This window comes from Pelecanus crispus, chromosome 3, assembly GCF_030463565.1.
Source record: "Pelecanus crispus isolate bPelCri1 chromosome 3, bPelCri1.pri, whole genome shotgun sequence".
Lineage (NCBI taxonomy): Eukaryota > Metazoa > Chordata > Aves > Pelecaniformes > Pelecanidae > Pelecanus > Pelecanus crispus.
The window spans coordinates 50432212-50455791 of record NC_134645.1 but is presented as its reverse complement, the minus strand read 5'-3'; the positions used below and the strand labels follow the sequence as shown (position 1 = coordinate 50455791).

The 23580-nt window shown below is 38.0% G+C and overlaps 2 protein-coding genes across 3 annotated transcripts in view; one reads left to right on the top strand and one right to left on the bottom strand.

Moving 5' to 3' along the window:
- LOC104023781 (serine/threonine-protein kinase D3) overlaps nt 1–18896 on the top strand; it is a 46197-nt gene extending 27301 nt beyond the window's left edge. For both annotated transcript variants that reach the window (XM_075706794.1, XM_075706795.1), the window contains exons 10-19: nt 2849–2926; nt 4564–4840; nt 8034–8086; nt 8462–8534; nt 11875–11981; nt 12578–12739; nt 13226–13324; nt 14866–15133; nt 16043–16128; nt 17050–18896. In XM_075706794.1, coding sequence (XP_075562909.1) covers nt 2849–2926; nt 4564–4840; nt 8034–8086; nt 8462–8534; nt 11875–11981; nt 12578–12739; nt 13226–13324; nt 14866–15133; nt 16043–16128; nt 17050–17223 — 1377 coding nt within the window. In that variant the 3' untranslated portion in view covers nt 17224–18896. The remainder of the gene's footprint in view (nt 1–2848; nt 2927–4563; nt 4841–8033; nt 8087–8461; nt 8535–11874; nt 11982–12577; nt 12740–13225; nt 13325–14865; nt 15134–16042; nt 16129–17049) is intronic.
- A 2028-nt stretch (nt 18897–20924) lies between these two features.
- LOC142593236 (protein arginine methyltransferase NDUFAF7, mitochondrial-like) lies at nt 20925–23159 on the bottom strand (the record flags this gene model as incomplete). The annotated part of the gene is given in 6 exon segments (XM_075707689.1): nt 20925–21208; nt 21594–21767; nt 22102–22158; nt 22160–22233; nt 22489–22556; nt 22993–23159. Coding segments are annotated over 6 exon segments (753 nt in total), but the record flags the coding sequence as incomplete, so codon positions are not given.
- Between the last annotated feature and the right edge of the window lie 421 nt (nt 23160–23580).

Below are 23580 nucleotides of genomic sequence, written 5' to 3'. Positions count from 1 at the left end.
TTCTTCGTACATTAAGTTATATTATTTTTCTAAACCAGTGTATTTTATTTCTCTTATTTAGATATTCTGATTTACAGTATCATTTGAAAGAACTTAACCATGATGTTCATTATAAAGAAATCTGGTGCAAAGGAGAAACTGTAGTTTATTCAAAATTCTTCATGTGGTGATTCAACAGTACTGTTCCTTCTCCTTTTTAAGAAGGAAAAGCATCTCTAAATTGTCTCAAATGAATTGCATGTTTAAGATTGCAGCTTTTCTGAGATGATAACTTGGAATAATTTGCTTATGTCATCTTTCTGTTTAGCAGTTGAACTAAATATTTGTATCAGTGTTTTTATTCAACTACATGAAAAGGTGGAAACAATTATAAAATTATGAGTATTGAAATGGTTGACACTATTATTCTAATGATCTAGGTGTTTGTAAATATTTATGTGTAGATGTGGGGAGCCCTTCATTCCTCTACCAATTCACTCTATCTAAAAGCAGGCATTATTGAACACCATCCCCCTCCCCCCACCCACCAAACACACTATTCATCTTGACATCAGTGGAACAGAGAGTTGTGGCTTGAATGTATGTCCTTGGGTATTCAAGCATCCTCCAGAAAGACTATGTTGTTTGTTTCCAGTGCTACCAATAATGATCTCTTAATTGAACCTTCTTAGGCAAGCTCCTTGGTTTTGTGTATTGAGGAGGAAGATAAGGAAGAATAACTAGGTTCCTTAGAGTTGTTTGATGGGAGGGAGTGAATCCTCTTGTCTTCTGGTGGATGAATGAAAAGGATGAAGTCAAGAAGTTCCCAGATCTCTTGAAGCACAATGAGTCATGTTGAGACTGTCCATGAAAGGCAGCATAAATACTTTTGCATTCTTTGTCTCTATGCAGGAGTCTGATTGAAGGGCACTTCAGGAATTTAGAGAAGCAAAGTTATTTAAGTTCTGTTGAAGTCAAGCTGAGGGGTGATATGAGTCAGCTCAGGTTACTGTAGTATTTTTGTTTTTTGTGATTGTCAACTAAACAGACCACTGTAAGTGGTCTGTCAGAAACTGCCTTACAAAATATTTGTTTAAAGTACAGTTTTCTAATATCTAGATGTATTTATCACAAACCAAAATAAGTATTTAGCATAGTTTAGATGAGATTCCAGCCAAGGCTACTTAACAGACACGATTATCATCAGCTGGCTATGGAAAAACTAAGGCCAGGTAGTAGATGAAGATGAGTAGTTCTCGCAGTGTTTAGGGCAGACCTGGTACTTGGCTGCAATTTAATCTTTCGGTACAGCGTGTACATCTTTCCATGGACCTTTTTTGTACATCCTCATAGAACAGTGGTCAGATTGTACACCTTAGCTTAGTTTGATTTCCCCCCACCCACCCCATCTGTCAGTCTGGCTGCTACCTAGATGGTATCTACCGAAAAAGGCCATTCAAATAAAGTGGAATATGCTGCCCCAAAGCAAAATACCTTCAGCCAAGCAAGATCTCCTAATGGGAGGAGATCATTGGCTGTTTCCCTTGACCACCCTGCTCTCAGCAATGTCAGACTATTTCCACTTCCTGAAACAACTTGCACTTTCTATCAGTTCCAAAGAGGTTCCTTTTAACTGCAATATCTGTATACTTCTTGCTGACCCTGGATAACAAGATATTTCACCCTTTATAATGAGAAGTTTCTGTATTATTGTCTGTATTCTTTTCCTTACTCTGAGACTGTCCTTTCTCAGAATACGGTATGGGCAGATTTTGGATCCCTGAGTGAGTTACCAACCTGTTCCTTAATTGCCCTCCTCAGAAGTCTTTCCTGATTCATGATTTAATAAAGAGCATATATATCCAAAAGACAGGTTGACCCTTATACTTTCAAGCAGTTTCCATTCAGTGCTGGCTGGGAATTCCATTTAGTTAAATCCATTCATGTCCTATGTTTCTTTATCTAACTCCTACAGGTAGTCTTAGCTTCCCCATGATTGAAGTCATTTAAGCTCTGCTGTATTATGTTTCAAACTAGTGTCATTCTAGTTAAGGCCAGAGTTAAGGGTCTTTGGATTTTTTGTCACAGAAAAATGAAAATGGTTTTCTAACTATACGAGTATGTTCCAAGCAAAGTAAGTTAGATTTATACAGCCATATTAGCTTTCTAAAAGCTTCTTTGTTTTGAGGAATGTTCCTCTGCTTAAAATTACAAGACAGTTATATGCAACAGCTTATTCATATTACTTTTTGGTGGAGATGATATTTAATTGGTGGAGACTTCCAGAAAATGGCTATTCAGGCTGCCTTGATTTTTATTTTCTTTTTTTCCCCCAAGATATTTTGTCCACTTGAATCTTGTAATCTGTCTGTCTTGCCACTGTGTGCTTTTGACCTTCTAGAATTCTGTGTTGACAAAAGAATTAAGGACTTGTTAGGCTTCCTCAGTCCTTGAAGTCTTGCAATGTTGGTGTGAGGGCACAGCGGGAGAAATCATGACTCCCACAATTGTTAATAAATTAAAATAATTCAGGTTTTGTGAGCACATGCATCTGGAGTGAAACCTGTGTAGGTAAGTGTTTTTCCTGTGCAAGATAACTGTTCTTGTCACTACTTGCTATTACTGTAAGGTAAGTGATTTTTTTTTTTTTTTCTGGTTTGTGGAAATAATTTTTATGAGCCTCTTCCTGAGTTTAAAAAAATCTTTATTCCCAAAGTGTATATTTTCATGTATCTAGCCTAAGATGCAACTGTAGATTAATGTTAGTTGATTATCTTAGTCATTTAAAGCCTTTCTTATTTAAATAATTGGTTAACAAAAGCCATACTAGTGATTTATTTCTTATGTTATTGTACTGTGCATTTTGTAGAGAAAAAGACATTATTGGCGACTGGACAGCAAATGCCTCACGCTATTTCAAAATGAATCTGGAACAAAATATTACAAGGTAATTAATGATAAGTAATAATTATGTTGCACTTGATTTACTCAGTGCTTTATAGATCTGAAATCTACTTGTGAGCAGTATAAGTATTATCTCAATTTCCCTGTCTCTTTTAATCAAAACTGTGACAGGTTAATTGTTGGCCAAAGCTTGTAAGTGAGAAGGACCAAGACTAACTCTGAGAAGTTGCTTGCAGCTCCTGTTCTAATCCCCTTGAGTATGTCTCTCCTTACATTTTACATGTACTGTTCTCCTGAATTGCCTAGCATATTAAGCTTTCTTCACAATTACCAGAGAATTTGTTTGGCTGCCAGTCAATGAAGGCTAGGATTTTTGTGTTCTAAAAGTAGTGACTGAAAGTTTGCATGCTTACGTATTTTATTTCGACGTTCCCAAAAATTAAATTATTTCCAACTGTACAACTGAAAGTTGCAAGCAAGATTCGGAGGAAAATTTACTGTGCAGCCTGGCATTATATAAATGAAACTTAGCAATAAGTTTAGTATATTGTTAATATAGTAATGTGTTCAATGGTGGAATATTCAGAAGATGTGTTCGAATGTATAAACAGGATTTTTCCCTTTCTTGTCTTACACCTTTAGGTGGGGGTCCAAATCTTGCAGCTTCTTCCTTTATAACATCTCTAAGATCAAGCCTTTTCTCTGTACACCCAGCTAAACTTGCCCAGATCCTTTTCATCCCTATCTTGACCAATGCAGTCTCTTCTTCTCAGACCTCCCTGATACTTGTATTGCCCTGTGCGTTCAAAACACAGCTGGTAAAATATGTTCCTTGCTTGTTGCTCCGTTACGTCACTGCTTTTAGTCCTTTGACTTGCCCCTTTGCCCCACTTTTTTTAACTGCTTAAATCTCGGGTTATTTGTCTTTGCTGTTAGAATAATTCACAGTTGTTGCCTTTACATTTATTTGCTCTTCATCTTAATCAGCTACTGTCTCTTATCCCCCTAATGCCAGCCTGGTGTTCACCTGCTTGTTCACTACTCTTGCAAGTGACGTGCACCTGTGTACCTTCCCATGTATGTGGAATGTCCTCTTCCAGCTAGTGTGAACTTGCAACCATTTCTTCCTTCAGATCTGTTCTCTAGTACTGCTTGTGCCATGATCTTAAACTGACAAGGTAGAGGAGTCAGTAGAAATGGTTAATATCTGTATGAAAGAGAATCTTTACCCAAAACGATACGTGAAGCAGTGCTTAGTGACTAGCTTACATAACCACATCCTCTTCTTAATGTTGTCTTGTTTCACTTTTTTCACCTGTCTTGTTCTTCTCTGGTATAAACTACAGGGGGAAAGTGGTCATTCTATAGTTATGCATCATTTGTATGTGGTGGGGGCGTGTCTCATGCTGAATATAAATGCAGTTTGTCTGAGTACAGAATAGTAGTTGTATAGAGAGAACTGTGGTGGGGCTGGAAGTCTATCTAAGCTTGTATAGAGGAATTCAGAAAACTGTGGGTGGGCAATGGTCATGCACAGTTTGACATTAGTTATGAAGCTTGATGTTTTGGTGTTTTGATATATTTGCTTTGATTTCTTTGCAAACACTTTAAGTTTTGAATATCAGTATATGAAAATACTATGTGCATTTTCATTTTTTAATCTTTAATATTTTTCTTCAGGAGATTCCACTTTCAGAAATTCTCCAGGTGACTCAGCCTCGAGATTTTTCAAACGTGGTGCAGGGCAGCAACCCATACTGTTTTGAGATCATCACTGACACGATGGTGTACTTTGTTGGCGAAAACAATGGCAGCAGTCATCACAGTCCTGTTCTTGCTGCCACCGGAGTTGGACTTGACGTAGCTCAGGGCTGGGAGAAAGCCATTCGTCAGGCTTTGATGCCAGTCACTCCTCAAGCTAGCGTTTGCACTGCTGCAGGACAAGGAAAAGATCACAGTAAGCAGGCAGACAAGGCACTATTATTCATATTCTGAAGCTGTCAATGGTAGAGACTCCTTTCAGAAAAGTGCTTATTTAGAGTGAAGTATATTCTCTGCTGAATTGGGTCTGTAATTTTCCGCAAGTCTCTAAAAAGTGACACTCAGGTTTGTGGAGGGTGGGCAAATCCTTTAATCTGTTGCAGCAGGAAGTAGTTAGTAGTTAAGAATCAGATTTACAATATTAATGCATATTGCAGAGCTTTATTGTAGGAGCATTAAGAACTCCCACGTAGTTGCTGGATGTAAAAAGGGACCATAGTTTAGGTATTTATGATACACTTAAAAGTGTGTGTGTGTATATATATTCAGATTATATACATATACTCTGAAAGAACTAAATTTGGATGCTTTTTGATGTTATCCCCTATATATCTTTTTTTAAATCTGTGAGATGTCAGTAGCTAAGGAGAAGAAAAGGACTTAGTGATGCAATGTAAATACTGCCAGTGATGGAAAGAACTTCTGCTGAGCTGTGGGTGGTAATAAAAACTACCCTATTCTTTTTATGCACCTGTCTTCCCTTTCTTTCTCTGGCATAGGATCATATTCATTATCAAGAATCCACTAAACTGTATAATGTGTTCTTTCTCTTCAGACATCTCCTTGTTCCTTGCAACAACATTCATTCACATTCTGTAGTGAGACTTATGCTTTCATTCTTTAGTTTCCTTTCATCTTCCGGCTACTCCTTAATCTTCTTTTCGGGAAATCTTCTTCTGCAGGAGATTCTGAAATTAGTTTCTCTGTCTCTGATAGCTGGCTACTCTGCATCAGCAACAGTTAAGAACATGTAAAATACTAGTCTGAGGTAAAGACACTTTCTGAAAATGCAGCCATGGTCTGAAATGGTAAACTATAAAATCCCATACTGGTATCTGTATTTAATTACAGTGAAGAAACATACCTGTAAGATGGTACCTCATAACTGGCCTTGTACATATGTAAAATGCCACTTTTGATATGAAATTCTTAGTTCCAAATATATATATACCAAAGCTCTCTTTGTTTTCGGGAACCTAGGGCTACTGTTGCTGAGAGACTTGCAAAGATAGTTGTTTTTCCAAAATCAATATTTTTTTTCAGATATAAAAAATACACTGTTAACACTTGACAGTGGTAGGGAATAGAGCTGCAGGGGTAATACAGAGAGGAAGTATTTTAAATGTTTAGGATTGTAGGAGTATAAGAAACTATCATGGCTTGTGGAGTGGCATTCACATAGACAACTCAGGTGGGTTTTTAAACTTTAAAAAGCCCACAAAATGTCCGTTCATCCCTCTCCTTCCTACACACTGTGAGCCATGAAATGTATCCCAAGAGCCTTTAAGAAAATTAGGCTTTTAGTTAAAAAACCAAAACTCCAAAAGCCTCAAATGGGTTCTTTTAAAGGAAAAGACCAGAAAAGGAGGGAGACATTGCTAGTGCTTGAAATACTTGCAGCAGCAGGGAATTTGTAGTGTCAAAATGTCCACAAGACACTAGCTAGTCAGTTTATACCACATTCTAGCCAGAAAGTAGCTAGAAATGAGGATGCTCTTCCAGTCTGACCCATGGGAAAGAGTAATTTCTGACTTTGCACTGGTGTTTGGGATGCAATGTTTCTTTGCGGGATGTTTCTGAGCTGAAATGAGAAAGAGAAGATTAGTAAGCTGTTACCTGGTATAGATTACATATTGAATCCTGGCATGATTACTGATTTCTTTAGAAGTCACAATTTTTCAGCCCTTATTCTTATGCATTTCAGACACTAGAAAAATGGGTTTATTTGGAAGGGATAACTCAGTCTTTACCTACTAGGTATTCTGTATTCTGTAGCCATCTGTGGAGAAAGGTTCAGTGTGTTCTCTTTAAACAGTTCGAAAAAATGTATCTTTACTTTCTAGTTACCTTGTTTCAACCTTGCTGCAGTTTGTGTTGACCTTAGTAACTTTTTTTTGTCTGCCTACTTTCTGGTTTTTCCTTGTGGTCTGTGCTGTTAATTCTAATATAGACTTGACTATGGTCAATAATCAGTAGACATATGCAAGGCTGTAATTCCTTCATATTCATATTTCATATTTCAGATGCAGTGTTTAGCGTGTCTTTGAGAACTAGTATTTGTTGCTATCTTAAGTTTGTAAATTCCTTCTTTGAGATAAACCACAGGTGGCAAAAATCAGATACAGACATTTTATTTGTTCTCTGAAATCTCAGTACTCTTAGGGTGATAAAGGCTCTTTTCAAAGTGCTAATAAATCTGTAGTATATCTTCTATCCACCTTGTAGGTGAACTTGTTCTACTTTTTTTTTTTTTTTTTTTTTTTTTTTTGAAGTTAATGTAACAAATTATAGGTGACCATTTGTCTGAGACTCTTCACCTCTGTCTTGGAAGTCAAAGGAAAAAGGGTGTTTTCTACCTGCCGTGATGTATCTCTTGTCTGTGCATCATAATGTTATTCCTGTAATGAAAACTTTGTGTCAATATCTGCTGCAGGCTGAAAAATTCTGTAGCTTTTTATCTGGTGCTTTTACTTGCAAATTGCACTTCCTAGATGTGCTCTTATATTCCAAAGATTGAGATGCTTCTGTAGTTTGTCCATGAAACAAAGATTGTTTATATTACGGGTTTTATTGCTTTTTTTAATTATCAGGTCTTCTGTTACTTGCTTTGCTTGATTTGTTTCCTTATGCATTAATTCTGTATATCTTGATGCCACAGAAAATTAGTAACCACGTTCATTTGACTATAAGGGATCTACCTGGTCCTCTTCCCTGTATGTTTCTGTATTATTACCAGAAATTCTTAGTACTTTACTCTGATACAATTGCCACATTACTATTGCTTTTGGGTCTCCACATCTCTATCTTGTACACACTCATACTGTTCTATTTTTATAATCGGCAACATGACAAAAATAGACAAATAATCCCAGCAAAACTCGCAGGGTTGTTAGTTTAATCAATCTGTGAAATTTGAGTTCCAGGGTGTGATGTTACTGCAGAACATCGATAAAAATCATTTCACCATGACTGGGTTAGAAGTCAGTAAAGGTTTTTTGTTTTGTGGTGTTCCTTCCCCCCCCCCCCGCCCCCCCCCCCCCCGTGTCTTTTTTACTAGAAAAAGCCTGCCCTTTCTATTTACTTACTCAGCCGTATCTTCTTTATTGCAGAAGAGTTATCTCTAAGCATCTCTGTTTCAAATTGCCAGGTCCAGGAGAATGTGGTGAGTCATATACATTGTATAATAATGGTGTTTATTTACCTGGGTATTACAAAGTAATTGATAGTAACAGTGTCTGGATGAGAAAGCAACACCAGGGCATGGTAGCTAAAGAAGTCTGTGTTACATACAGGAAGTAATCTACTTACCTGGCACAGCTGTTAGTCTGCATGGATGTATGTCCCTGCTTACAGTGCAGCTAAGTGCATCCTTTCAGTAAAAGTTTGTTGTGTTTTTTCCACTCCATTCAGGATAATGATGGCACCCTTTACAGAGTTTGATTAATGTCATATGTAAATACAGTTTAGCCAGTATTAATATGCTCATGAATGTTTTGATTGCTCCTGATATTTGTGATTTCTTTTTTCCATGCATTAGGATATCAGCTCTGTGTACCAAATATTTGCTGATGAAGTGCTGGGTTCTGGTCAGTTTGGTATTGTATATGGAGGTAAATTACATTAGATTCCATTATGCATTTATTAAGGTAGAATGTCTGCTTGATATAATTAACCTTTTCATATTTGCTTAGCTGTATCTAGAATGTCTAAGTGAAGTTTATCTTGTTTGGATTTTGTTTGGATTACTGTGTCATCTGTGGTTTTACGTACAGTATTTCTTACAATTCATTTTTTGCATTTAGAGTTTTGCATTGGCATCAAAATCAGTTTAGAATAGGCATTACATTTTGACCACAGTTAAACACAAAGCAATCTCTAGTCTGAATTTGGCCTTGGTTAATGGGGTTTTTTAATTGCAAATTCTAACAACTGTTGTCTGTATTGTACAGTATTAGAAGTCATGAATTTAAGAAGGCTGTCAGTTATACCTGCTTTTAGTGATATCTGAGAGATGTGGCCAAAAGCAATAGAAAAATACATACTTTAGTTTATACTTTGACAGTATTTATGCAAACGTCTTATTGACATATTTTATGCAAACAGTTTCTCTACAAATTTCTGTCAGCAGGATAAAGTAGAGGGAGGAATTCTTTGTCAAGAGGTCTCAGTTTTAGGTTTCAAATGTAGTTTTATCACTTTTTAAAAACTTCTATTGCAATGTATAACTTGTTTGTAGTATGCAATCACAAAAAGAATACTACAAATGCACCATATGAATTCTGTTTTATCTTTTTCTTTTTTTTTTTTTTTTAATCCAATGTGTTGTATCCCAAGTGTTGAGAAAACCACACACCATAGATCTGGAAAGAAAGAAAAAGTGATAATGATTTAAAAGTGGTAACCTTTCTGCTTGTGTCATGTTGTCTTTCTAGTCAGGGAAGTATTGTGAATAGAATACTAGGAAGTATTGTGGCTATGATTCTTCTGTGTGCCAGCTGTGTAGTTAAATACTTTTCTCTGTTACTTCTGAACTGCTTGATGGAAATGCAGTTTGATGGTCTGATTTTACATTGCTCTTTAGAGAGGTCTATTTTTTTTCCTCTGTATTTCTTAAAGCATAGTGTGAATCAAAGTATGCTTCCTCTCTTATGAATAGAACATGCACAAATGCAGGCAGTAGTTTAATGTTTTGATTTTATTTCTATACATACTCTCCTAAATTGCATTTTAGATAAATCTCAGCTTGATAGTTTTCATGATTCAATGCTTATAAATGCTTATAAACATAATAAATGCTTACAAAAAGCTTTTAATATAGTAAATCTTTTAACTTAAAGATGTCTTAAAATATATAGGGTATGTATATTCAGTTTCTTCAGATAAAATCACAAGCTGAAGGAGCGAGAAAAGAGAATATAAAAATTCTTTTGCTGGCTCTGCACACTGCTTAATTATTGCTGGTGTTTGGGGAGACTAGATCTGGTAACTTCTAATATTGGCTTCTCCCCACCCATGTAGACTTAGTGAAATAATGGTAACAAAACCTTTTATTTGAACAAACAAAGGTAAAATTAAGTTGCTTACATTGTTGTGGGGCTTGGTTTTTTTTGTGTCCTCTATTCTGGACAAACATTTACAAATTGTAAATCAAGAAGTTATAAGATATTGATATCCAACTCCTCTTTCTTTCTGTGAGAACAGTTTCCCTCTGCTTTTCCTGTTTTGGTTAGTTTTGAAGGGTCTGAAGAATGGAGACAGAAAAAAAAGAAAATTATTGACGGTTTCTTATGATGTAAAACTTGCCCTGAAACCTGGTTGGTTGTGTTGTACTTAAGAAAAGGAATTTTCAAGCTGCTTTTCTGTTAATCTTTCTTCAGGTTCAATTTTTAGCTCCAGTCTAGCTTCTGTAGTTAAGTGTTTTGTTAGTTTGGTGGTTTTGCTTTACATTCTCTTGCAACCTAGCATTTGTCTTCTGGGTTTTGCATCTAGTTCATAATTGACGGTATTTCTGCTACATTTCAAAATAATTTGATGTCTAGTGGAGCCAGAGTCACTGTCCCTGAATCTAGGGTTTTATTTAAATTATAGCTGGGTGCTGTGATTTCTAATATTTGGCCTAAAAATTGCTGATTTGTTACAGACAAAATGCCAAAGCTCCCTGTCTCTCTCTCTCTTTCAAGACTTCTGGCTTTATGCTCTTGTCTGTGACAGTCCATTATACAGTGCATGCTTTCCTTAGGACTAATGTAATCTTTTTAAAATTTACTTTTTTTGTGCTCCAATTGTTAGTTCTATTTGGTAACCTTGTAAACCCTTTTGGACCTTGGAGATGTCTCCATTAACTGCCTTCATCCAGTGGAGATAAGCCTGGTTTTGATCTTTTATTCATGATGATGTTTAAGGCAGGTGCATTAGGTGCTTGGCACAGCAGCTTTTGGAGCAGTTCCTATGCCCTGCCTAAGCCCTGGCCACCAGCACTGACTGCAGAGCAGCAGGTGAGGCCTTGCTGGGTGGTTAGCGAGGCATAGCTGGGCTCCCCGCAGCAGTGCCAGTAGCGTCCTCTGTGCTGCTTGCGCTGTAGCTGTGTGTGTCGTCCCTTTTCCTACAACGGTTTCCAAATCCTCTGCTGAGCAGATAATGACTTTTTTTCCTTTGGTGCAGACTTGTATAAATATTAGTTTAGTATTAAATGTCTTAGATTCTCAAGGACTTGCAGCATGTGATCCCATTAGCCTCTCTTATGTGAATGTGATAGAAGTCAGTTTAGCAGTTGTGGAGAGGCTGGGTAAGCGCTTAAAGCTGCTCACTTAGCCCTTGAAACATCCTATCTGTGTATTGCAGAATGCTTCCCATTTAGCTGATGCGGGTTGCAGCAAGGAATAGTATTTGGTGCTATTGACACACTTTTCTTTCTTACCACAACCTTTTAGAGCTTTTTGATCGCAACAGACTGCCTCCTGGGTGTTAACGTGTTGTTCTTCATGGCACATAATTACCCCTGTATTCCCACAGAGTATTAGATATAATTTCCTGTGCATGTGGAGTCCATAAAAGTATGAAACCACTGGAGAAGACTTGTAAATCTTTCTTCACGTTTGTCCTGAATAGTTTTGTTGTTTGGTTTTTTTACAGGGGAGGCACTGTTCTGTGGGAGTAGGGATTACTTACTCATGTGCAAGTCCCTTGCACAAACAAAAACTTCACCTAATACATGTAATGTCAATGTGCATACCTGACAGCAGAGTGGTAACAAGTTTATCTACAACCCTCCTGCTGAGGCTGCTCACTTCTTGTTACTTACATACCAGCTGCAATTTTAAATGTGAATACAGTAATATTGTACATTTGTACAAAATAAACTTGTTTCCCCAAAAAGGAATTTCTGCTGTAATGTTTTATAGCTATGAATTGCTTCTGCTTCTTGATGGCTCATGTTGACTTTCTGTTTAGGAAAACACAGGAAGACTGGAAGAGATGTGGCTATCAAAGTCATTGACAAGATGAGGTTTCCAACTAAACAGGAAAGTCAGCTTCGTAATGAAGTAGCCATTCTCCAGGTACAAAAGTATTTTTGGATCATATTGGAGTTTGTCTCAAGCCATTAGTTAAGGTTTTGTAATGTGTGTAAGTGCTCTGAATTGATTTCTAAATCTGTGTATGTGATTTCTGAGTCTTTTTGTAAGAGGGAATCTTAGAAGAGCGGGAATTCCTGCGTATTTGGTAGAATTGATAACTTGGGAGTGGCATCTACCCCCTGTAGGGGATCCACTGAAGACAGGTACTTTGGCTCCATGTTATCTCCTGCAGGTAGCAGGAAACTCTGTATTAGTTTTGGCTGTCTTCCACTACTGGCTCCTCAATCTATGAGTATTATTCTTGCATGTTCTGTACTAAAGCTACGGAGTGTATCAACTGTAAAATTAATCATTATGGATAATGTGTGTTAAAACAAATTAGTCTTAGTAGTCATAATGGGCAAGTTTCATGGGTTGATGTTTATGTTTCAAGCTAGTTTCTTGCCTCAGACATTCTGTTTTTTCATCTCTAACTCTCCACTTAACTGCTTTTTCATTTGGGGTACAACATCTTTGTGTAATTTGGGCGATTTTGTACTGTTTTATTTTAGTGATGTACCTATACTACTTTATTTTAGAATTTGCACCACCCTGGGATCGTGAACCTGGAATGTATGTTTGAAACCCCAGAACGGGTCTTTGTTGTGATGGAAAAGCTGCATGGGGATATGCTAGAGATGATTCTTTCTAGCGAGAAAAGTCGACTTCCAGAACGAATAACTAAGTTCATGGTCACTCAGGTTGGCATTCAGTCTCTCTTCTTTGAGAGGAAAGGCTAGATTTGTCTTTTGTAATTACATGAGAATGGAGTTTGGAGAAGGAGTTTTCTGTATTGTTATTTAAAAGAGACAGCACAGAGGGCCACACGCCTAATCAAAGTTGAATAAACATGGAAATAATTTTGAATGTTAATTATGTCAATTTTTTTTGCCCTTCTTTCCCAAAACATAACATTACAGGCATCCAAAGATGCATGTCAAAACAGTAAGCATTCAAAAGACAGAGAGGGAGGAGGGGGAAGGGGGGGGCGGGGGGGGAGGGGAAGGAATATCAAAACCATCAGTTCCAAGTCTTGATAGGCTGGAAAAAAATAGTACTTGCACAGTATATACAGGTTAATTCTTGAAGGCTGTGTTGATACAAATTACTGTATTGCTTAGTGTGTGTGGCTTTTGACACTTTTGATCCACTTGAATAGTTCTGAAAATGTTCTGTCCTTTTTGTAGATACTTGTTGCTTTGAGGAATTTACACTTCAAGAATATTGTGCACTGTGATTTAAAACCAGAAAATGTACTACTAGCATCAGCAGAGCCATTCCCTCAAGTGAGTGAAGATTAAAAAATATTTCTTTCATCACTTTTTGTTGTTCTTTTTTTAAAGAAACATATGCATTGCAGCTTAAAAGGTCACCTCTTGTGGGATTGTTCAACTTAGACTAAAATTACTTGAACTACATGTGTTACAGTTGTGGGGGGTTTTTTATTTTCCTTCCAACTTTTGGCCTACCTTTATGCTCAGAGTTCCATTTCAGTTTCTTTCCCCTCAGACATGGATCATGTCTCACAACAACGCTGTGCTCCAGCATTCTTTATTCCAACGAGCCTGAGAAGTACAATTACTGCCAGGACTTAGCAAAAGGCTGTGTAGACTGCATCTATTTTTATGCTTGTGAAGAGTGCATGGAAATTGGTATTCTGGGTTAGTGAGAATAGTCCAGTGGAAAAGGCACAGGACAAGAAGCTTCAAGACCAGTCCTCGTTCCTGTTCCAGTACTGTTGAACCCTGGGAAACAATTTCTTCCCTGTTGTACATCTCCTTCTCCTCACTCTTGTCTGTCTTGCTTATAAGCTGTTGTGAAAAGGGACTGGCTCATTTGTCACTGGTCTTGCTCAGGGATCTTCATCATCATTATGTAAACTAAATATAAACTAAATAGCTCATTTCTTTAAGAGAAGTACTGTTCAGCGATACTAGTATTTATGTACTGTCAACACTTACCCCAGTCAGCTATTACCTTAGATACCTTGGATAGTATGGATTTTGTGGAGGATATACAGCAATTAAAATCTGCTAGGCAGCATCAGGGAACTGCTTCCAGTCCTGTGACATTAATGCAAAGTAGAGTGGACTTTTGGAGAGTCATTTGTGTACATTTAGTGCACTGCTCTTTCCTATACCCTGAGGAGGGCTAATAAGCCCCACTAACTTGGGATTAGTGTTGGACTTGATCTGGATCCTTTTTTTTCTGTACAAGTGTCTGCTGTGTTCAAATGAAGGAACCATCCCAGAACCATGAAGACTTGTGCATCAGTGCAGCCATCAGCTCTTGATGCTTTTTACCTGGATGATTATTGGACTGTTCTGCTCAGAGCTGGCTGGGTCTGAGTTCTAGTTAAAATGCATCATTTGATTTCTCTGTAGCTGAAGCCTCCAGCTTCAGGAATATGATTAAGAAGAATGTAGTCTGGCTGGGACTCAGGTGCTTTTTTAAATTTTGGTTCTGTGCCTTGTGAGGGTGTGGATTTGCCTTGGAAAATGAGCTGAGTTTGGAATCAAGTTGGTTTTTTTTTTTTTTTTTGTCCTTATTTGCACACTTGTGGTCATGTACTACACAGACTGCCTCAGACCTGAGTCTGTGCAAGGCCAGTTCAGGGCTCAGTCTGAAGCATGGTTGATCCACAGTCTGCAAAACCAGCAACCTAAAACCGTAACTGACTGGCTTAGGTAACATTTTGTCTTTGTTTCAGTGCGTAGATGTTTAAATGATGTCAAAAACAGTATCGAGTACTGCTCTGGTCTTGGGCAGTAGCATGCTTTGGAGATGAAGCAGAGGTTTCTCAGTTTAAAATATATTCCTTTTGCAGGTGAAGCTGTGTGATTTTGGCTTTGCACGTATCATTGGTGAAAAATCTTTCAGGCGCTCTGTGGTGGGGACACCTGCTTATCTTGCCCCTGAAGTGCTCAGGAGTAAAGGTTACAACCGCTCTCTAGACATGTGGTCAGTAGGAGTTATTGTCTATGTGAGCCTTAGTGGTACATTCCCATTTAATGAAGATGAGGATATAAATGATCAGATTCAAAATGCAGCGTTTATGTACCCACCAAATCCTTGGAAGGAAATTTCTAGTGAAGGTAAAGAAATTAATTTTCTCTATTAGAATGTCTTTATATGTAGATAATGCATTCAAATGCTTAAACCTCAAGCTTCATTCAGATAGAAGTGTGAGAACTATTGATAGTTTGAGTTTAGTAGACTATGTCAAAATAGATAAATATGAGCTGGCATATATTTGTGAAAGATAAATTGTCAAATATAATGTTTTAGATCGCTTTCAGGGCAGGAGGAACCAAATAGATTTAGCAAGAAAAATTAATTGCATGCATGAGGAATGGGATGAATAACCTGAAACTTCCCAAAATCCCCAATGAAAAGTTAAATCGTGTGAGTGTTTGCTGAATCTTGATCTCAAAACATATTTCATCTAAACTAGAATTACAGAAATGGTTCAAAGTTGAATGTGGAATTTTAGTTTTGTACATTAGCAGGTGAAACAGAACCTGGATCTGAATGTCAGCTTTGAACAATCTGGAAGTTTATGAGGTTGGTCTCTAGAACTCTCCAGTGCCAGCTTTGTTACTAGTAATGTATATATGATTAGTACACAGGTAGATGTGGAAGTACATACACAAAAGTATACAATAGTGGAAGTACCTACATCATTTTGGAACACAGGATTATGCTCAAGTCAAGGCATTTCTGAAAATCACTAAAATCAGTAGGGAAAAAGATTAACGAGTAATATAGTAAAGCTTTTAGTGTTTCCATCAAAGCAGGGGGAAGCTTACCCTATACCTATTTTGTAGCCTCATTTAACATAAGTAAAACTAAATATAGAATTCAAGAACTTGATTAAGTTTAAAAGAGTTCAGTAGGATACACACACACACACACAGAGATTTGCTTGCACTGCAGCATGTGAATGATGATAGAGGTGATTAATATTTAAAAAATATAATTTTTGTTCTGTTCTTCTTTGTCAGCCATTGATTTAATAAACAATTTGCTTCAAGTGAAGATGAGAAAACGTTTCAGTGTTGACAAATCCCTTAGTCACCCGTGGTTACAGGTAAACCCGTGTGCCTTTTTCATGATGTTTATAATGGGTGAATAATGATTTTCTCTTTTTTTTTCTTTTTTTTTTTTTTTTTTTTTTAATTCTTCAGAGGCTTATTAAAACTGCCACTATCAAAGTCTGTTAACAAGCATTCATGGAGGTTTGAGTATGTCTGTTTTTAGCTTTGCATTTTATGTGCTCCAGGATTCTGCCTGTCTGTTAAGGGCTTCTTTCCTCAAGGAAAATTTTGTCTTACTGTCCCTCCTGCCTCTTACTTTCTGTCTGACATCAACATAGAGTTTTACTCCTCTGACACCTCTCCTGAACGTGGGCAGTGATGAGTGCATGGAGCCCCACTGAAATCGGTATCAAGACAAACATTGTTTGTTCAGTGCTGAAGTGGACACACAAGCTGGTGTGTGCTGCAAGTTGTAGTCATTTTAGAAGAGAATTCTTTGGAATGGAATTTATCTGCTTGTTTGGTCCAGGTTCCTTTCACAATGGTTTCACAATATCCATGCACACAAATAACTTAAAAGATGTTAAGTGGAAAGTCCAATTAATTTGGAGTACAAACAATATTGGAATGAGTATAATTTAATGTATATGTATATATACAATTAATTTTATAATAAAGCTAACATAGCTGTCTCGTTACAAAAAGTTTTCATGATTTACAGTATTACAACCTTAGGTACTAGCCTATTTAATTTGGAACCATTCTTTGTGGGCACTCTGGGGTATTTTGGAGGGAGGGTGTTCTTGTGTGTTTGTGGTTTGGTTTTTTGTGGTTTGTTTTTTTTTTTTTTAACAGATCTTGTTGATTATATCATGTGGCTATTTATACTAAAAGAAGAGACAAACTGCAGAATTTATCTGTGGGAATATGCTGCTGTTCTTAAACTGCTTCCTTAAATCTCTTTTACTCCTTAGGATTATCAGACTTGGCTGGACCTCAGAGAATTTGAAACACGCATTGGAGAGCGTTACATTACCCATGAGAGTGATGATGCACGCTGGAAAGAACATGCTTATGAACACAACCTTGAGTACCCCCAGCATTTTATTATGGCTCCTAATCCAGATGACATGGAAGAAGACCCTTGATTTATTCATTATGCTAAATTGCAGCAAAGGGGGACACTCCAGGCAGAAACTGAAGATAAGTTTTGGAACAACTGTTGCTCTTTCTGAATGCTGTACACATAGTTCAGTGTACAAAGCCCCAGAGGATCCTGCATTGACATGGGAATAGACTGTCGTCTGACAAGCTTTTCTCCATCTCTGACTTAAACTATGAGTAGTTACTGGACAGTGGGATAAGCCCCATCGAGTAACATTTCACCAAGCTGTGTGGCTACAAAGCCATTACTGAGGTGTAATGTGTACAGATTGAATGGTTTGTGTGTTTTTCAAGGTTGGTTTTTTGTTTTGTTTTTTTTCCTATAGCCTACACAATAAGAATTTTGTAATGGTTTTCTAACCCCTATTTACTAGGCCATAGAGGACTGTTTTCTGTTACTTAAATACATCTCCGGTTTCCTAAACTGTGCATGGTGAAAAGAGACTGTAAAAAGAAATCAGTGCGGAATACCTTGGCTAATAGCAAAGCACGGTGGTTTAGGTCAAATACAACTTCACAGATGAAGGAATAATTTGCTGCTGTTAAGACAGTTAAATATGTGTGTCTTGGTCCCTAACTGAACTTTTTCCGGCTACCCAAAAAAAAGAAAACCCTGTAACTTCTTACATTCCTCTTGAAATGCTGGCTGACAATCTAAAGAGATGACAATCAAAGCTATGCTAGTCCTTTATTATTATATGTTAAAACAGAGCAATAAGCCACAACAGTGTGTTGCTGTGCAAGGCTGGCACGCATCATTGATACACACCAAAGGCACTTTGCCTTAAAACTACACGAGTAATGCACAGAGAGCACACGAGACTTGATGTAGCATATCCTTTCACTCTGGAAAAACAGCTTCTAGCAGAAGGATGTGGAAGAATAGGGAAAAATACATGCAGCTTTCTTCTGTTGTTCTGAGTAATTTGACTTCTAAATTTTTCTGGTATCTTTCTAATTTTTTTAAGGTTCCCTGGACTTTCATCAGGAGTAGTTTGTAGCCTGCTAGCTTCTATCTTAACTCTGCTCAAAACCTCGGAGTAACGGTGGATATGATATCACCTGTTGCTTCTGCCAGGGCAGCTGGATTGTAGGAGAAAGGGCTTTGCCTTCCAACCGTAACCTGCAGCCCCTCCCATCCTCTTTACTGTGCTCAGCATTGGTGTTTGAGCTGAATGAGGAGTCCAAAACCTAATCCTAATTTGTTTTTTTATGTGGATGCCTCAGTTCATGGATTCCCAACCACTTACTGGACTTGTGGCACAATAGAGAGGAAGCAGCAATATTCTTTGGAAGTGACTCCCTCAGAGGACAGTGTAACGGTTAAAGTTCATGGTGTTTTGAAGAAGTTTGAGGCCATCAATGCTAAATGCAAATGGAAGAGGGTTTTTTTTGTCCTAATTTAAAAAGCAGAAAAGGTGAAATCTTTCTTTTTGTGTGGGATAACAGCATTGTGCGGGTGGAAGGTGCTGGATGGCTGTACGTATCCCTGATGCGCCAAGCTGCTTAACTGGAGCTTGGTTAGAAATACTTTTTAAAATACTGATACAGGCTTGAACTGTAAAGTCAGTGAGAGGCTTTGGGGTATCTCCTCTCTCTCCTACAAAGATTATTTTTTTTATGTGTGTGTGTGTGTATAGATAAGTTTTGCTTTTTTTTTTTTCCTACTGTTGTTATTCAGGTAAGGAAGCAGGTGAGCAGACTTTTTAAAGTTGTTAGATTTACATAAAATTTTACAAGGTTATTTCAGGGCTGGCAGCTGCTTGCAATGACAGTGACCTGGTAAAGTCAGTTGCAGTTGCATGTACCCACAGGTAGGTTTGTGTCTTTAACCTACCTTTTCCTTTCCTATTGCTAATCTACCTGCCACTTTGGTGTCTAAGTCGGTAAAGGCTGAACTCTGGCCTCCCTGTTAGGATATACCGAACTTTGTACAGAACATTGGTGCAATCCATATGGCAGTTTCCTACAGGCAGCAGTGGGCAGAATGTTTCAGCCTTCCGACCACCACCCGTCCTCTCTCCGAGCACCTAGTGTTTTTCTCAGGTTTGGCTGATGGCAGTCCCTGCCCCTCCTACACTGGGGGTCATCCTCCCCCTTCTGTACTGTCAAGGCAGTGCAAAGGAATTCAGAAGGGGCAGAATGTGTCCCTTAACCTTGCCATCCTGTTAAGGCAGGGTTTCAGGACTGATTCTTCAGAGAGGCACTATTTTTTGTCTTTGGAACCAGAACAATCACCTATGAGGCTGGTAGTCTAACATTTGCCCAGGCTCAGCAAGGGAAGCAGGGCTTTTTTTAAACTTCCACTGCTCAAGCGACCAAATTTCAGTGAAGCCATTGCTATCTTGAATCCTAACTGTAATAATGTAGATACCGTCTGGTTTTAAGCTTCAGATTTTAGACTCGAGCTGTCACTTCAGGTTTTCCTGTGGGGCTGTTTTTTGTTTTAAGGGAGGGAAAAAAGCAAGCCTGGTCACTTGAAAAAGCACAGCAGGAATAGAGGAAGGAGGGGACAACAGTGAAGTAGAAGGCCTGGCTGATGTGTCTCCCCATGAAGTCTGCTCTGCTCCAAAATATTATATGAGCTATTTATTCTTCAAGTTGGATTAAAAAAAAAAAAAAAAAAACGCTATTGGCCTTTGGAGGAGATTGCCTGACCGTAGACACAGACTTATGGGGCCAGACAATAGAAGCCACAAGCAGCTAATAGTCGAGGAACCAAAAAATCAGACACATTAGGAGTAAACGTTCTTCAGAGTAGTAAAAACAGTTGAGTTTTTAATTCCCCTTTTTTCTGCCTTTACTGCAAACTTTGACAGCAGTAGGTTACAGTGTTTCATATCCTTACCCCTACATGAATTAAGTTGCATTCATTCAAGAAATAATGCTATGATGATGCTATAAAAAAGCTCATGTAAAATTTATAGCCTCAAAAGGACACTGTCAAGTACTTTTATATTTTTATACATCCCATTTTTTGTAAATACCTTCTGATAAGCTTGAAAATAAAATTTATTTCCCTATCAGATTTGTTCTTTTTATTTACATGAATTATCTCTCCTATCACATGTTCATAGAAGTAAATGTTTCTTTATGCTTCCTTGGTTGTGGATCTGTCATTGGATAGGCCCTGCTGTGTGTGTGAATTCTGTTAGCAGGTGCTTTGGAACTAATAACTCTTTCTGCATGCTTCCTGTTGCCATTCTCTTTATAAAAATGTCTTCAAAAAGGTCAATGCATCTTGTGTTTTAAGTGAGTACCCTGAAAGTCTCCTTAGTGCATGTTTGTTACTGACAAGTTTTAACTTGATTCCACTAGTAAATACTTCACTCAGCTCTACTGTAAGACCCCCGAAACATTGTTTGCTCTGTGTACGCTGGTTTCTGTATGTGTAGCGTTTGATTTCTACACACACTGCATGGGTCAGTCAATAGCTTTAGTGTGTTGCACTAGGTTTACTCTGAAATAGCACTCCCAACCAAAACGTGGCTAGGCCCTGAAGCATAGATTGGTGTGAGGAAATTGCCTGGAGAAGTTATGTGACATTTCATGTACTTTCAGTTCAAAGATAAACCAAAATACTTAATTCTTACCTTACTGCATATATAGCTATATGCTGCTGACATTGCAAAACATCTAGTATGTGAAACCATAAAATGCAGGACTGCATTCCTTTTACTTTGGGTTTTTTATTTTATTTTAATAAGTTACTACTGAAAGCTACTATTATCAGACATTTTGCTATAGTATTTGAAATTACTTCAGTAGGAGTTCACCAAATCCAGCAACAGGTGGTAAGGGAGACTTTGATTCTGGCTTATGTTTCTTGTCAGGATGTGCAAGTCTGTGGTGAGGCAGCAAGGCAAAAAAGTTAAAACAGTCCCCCATCTTCTTGGGATTCATCAGCATATCATAGCTGTGAAGTAACTGCTCACGAGTTGCTGTGTCACGTGAATTCTGCAAGAGCACCTAAACAAAGAAAATGCAGGTTATAGCCCTTCCTGCTTTCCTATAAATTCCCTCATACCTGCAAATCTCTTGTTGCATCATTTTCACTTATACGAATGTAGCAGTGCCATAGTGTTAAGCAGAACTGGCAAGATCCCTGGTGGAGCTTATACACTGATGTATGTAGCGAAGTTGTGCATTAAATACTCCTAAATATAATACGATCAGTTTACTTTGAGAGATCCAGTGTAACTTATGTCTAGGAGAAGCAACTCTTTGATCTCACACCTACATGTTGTTTTGCAGAACTTTCTTTTAAAATCAGACTTCTATAAAAGCTCTCTTGCTGGTTAAGAGTACTGCTTGTGGATTAGGAGAGTTTATGTACCTGTAAACACTATCATACCTGCAATCGGAGGTCAATGCCCATGTTTTTTAAAAACTCCCGCTGTTTTATGGGGCCTAATGTGGTTGTTCTTCCCTGTGTCATCTTTCGAAGATAGCTGAAATCAACATCTGCTGTCAGGTCTGCTGTACCTGGAGCTCTCAGCACATCATGAAGTTTGTGATTCCGGAAACCCTGAAAAATTAAATTGGAAGATTGTACTCCCAGCTACCACAGCTGGGGCTAGCAAAGACTAAGTTGTGCATGTGAGGGCTGAGAAAAGCAAATCATACTTTGAAAATCTGAGATAAATGTAGCAAGGGCTCAGATTATCCTTTCCATGGGGCGGAAACCATTAGGGGTACTGACTAAATAGGGACTCAATTACTGAGTTTTATGATTGCAGCATAATGCAATTTTTGCTATTATGTCCACCCAAGACCTTTCTCTTACAAGAACCTAATGATCCAAGTGACAAATAAAAGATAACAGAGGATTTTGGCTTACTATTTCAGGGTAAATGACTTACCCGGAAAGTGTCAGTTTTGGTTCCCTCATGACCATAATCAGCAACCAGTGCAGCCCCCGCCATCCTTTTCTATACGACAGGCGAGCCTCTGAATGATGACACCAGCCTCAGGACACACTTCGACATGATCTCCTCATTTCTTCAGGCTAGTGCAGAGTTCAAAGATCAAAACACCTGTATTAGCAAACAAGTACAAGGCAAGAGTTCTTCACGCTTGACATCTTGGGATTGTTGTCACTTCATTGGGGCACAGAAGTCTGGGGGGTGTATTCTAGGCTACCTAGAGCTTGCCCTAGTTTTTGCTAACAGTCATTTTCAATTACTGTTTTCAGTCATCTCTTCTATAACCTATAGTCAAATGAAACTTTTTCTAACAAGTAAGAATACCTGCATCAAGTGAAACTGTATTACTGTGGTACTGAAAGAATGAAAATAGCTCTTCGGCTATGTGCACCCTTCAAAAAGGCCCGTGTGAAACTTTGAAGTTGGCTTTAATCTCAACTACTTCATTTTGTAACTTTAAGAATCCAGTGAACTTTAGAAAAAAAGAATAGTCTTAAGACACTTTCCATTAAAGGTCGGTACAGCACAGAAGTACCTGGCTGCACTGAGTACGTACACGGCAGGTTGAGAGCCTGGCTTAGGCAGGGCCCACTGTCGAGATGTGATGTGACACACGCAACGCAGAACTCTCCCTGTCAACTTGCTGCCTTGTTTGCTCTCTGAAGCATTTTGTCTGTTTAAGCACTAATGTTCCGAAGTTTGATGTACATAATTATTTTTGTGCTATATTTTGCAGTTAAATGCTTGTGGAAGTTTTGCAGAATGGAAATAGTAAGCTGTATTTACTCATTTATGGAGTGAGAGCCCTCCTCTTGCTGTCAAAGTAACTGAGAAGCAGCAAGTGTATGTGAAAAAGTCAGTAAAGATGTAAGTATGAACTCTGGCGGGTATAACCTTACCTGAATAAAGTTTTCTGTCGCGGGGGTGCTGGATGGTGACAGGACAAACCGCAGCTGGTCAGGAACTTCTGGATCTATATCAACCAACACCTTCACGCCAGCCTTTCTCTGTTCTCTGTTTAATGAGCCCAAAGTACTCATTTTAGGCTCTAATGGGTACAACAGTATCTTGTTTATTTGATTGAACTAATGTCTCAAGCATTTTCACAAATGTTTTAAGAACATAATATGCTCTAACAACAATTATTCATTCCTATTTAATCCCAGTAACTGCCTTGGAAAAAGCTTGTGGGTAGAGACTCATCTGCAGAGTCAACAAATACAGGTTTAAGTATACTTAAAGGAATGAATGATGCTGTTAAGAAAAATGCTGCCTCTTTTATTGACGGTGCAACATTTATTCATCAAAACAAAATATTTTATTCTAACAGTGGTTTTCATAAACTGATTATCAAATTAAAGTTGAAAGTTTCTTCTGAATCCTAACTAGGCCTCTATTTTCCTATTCCCATTACCA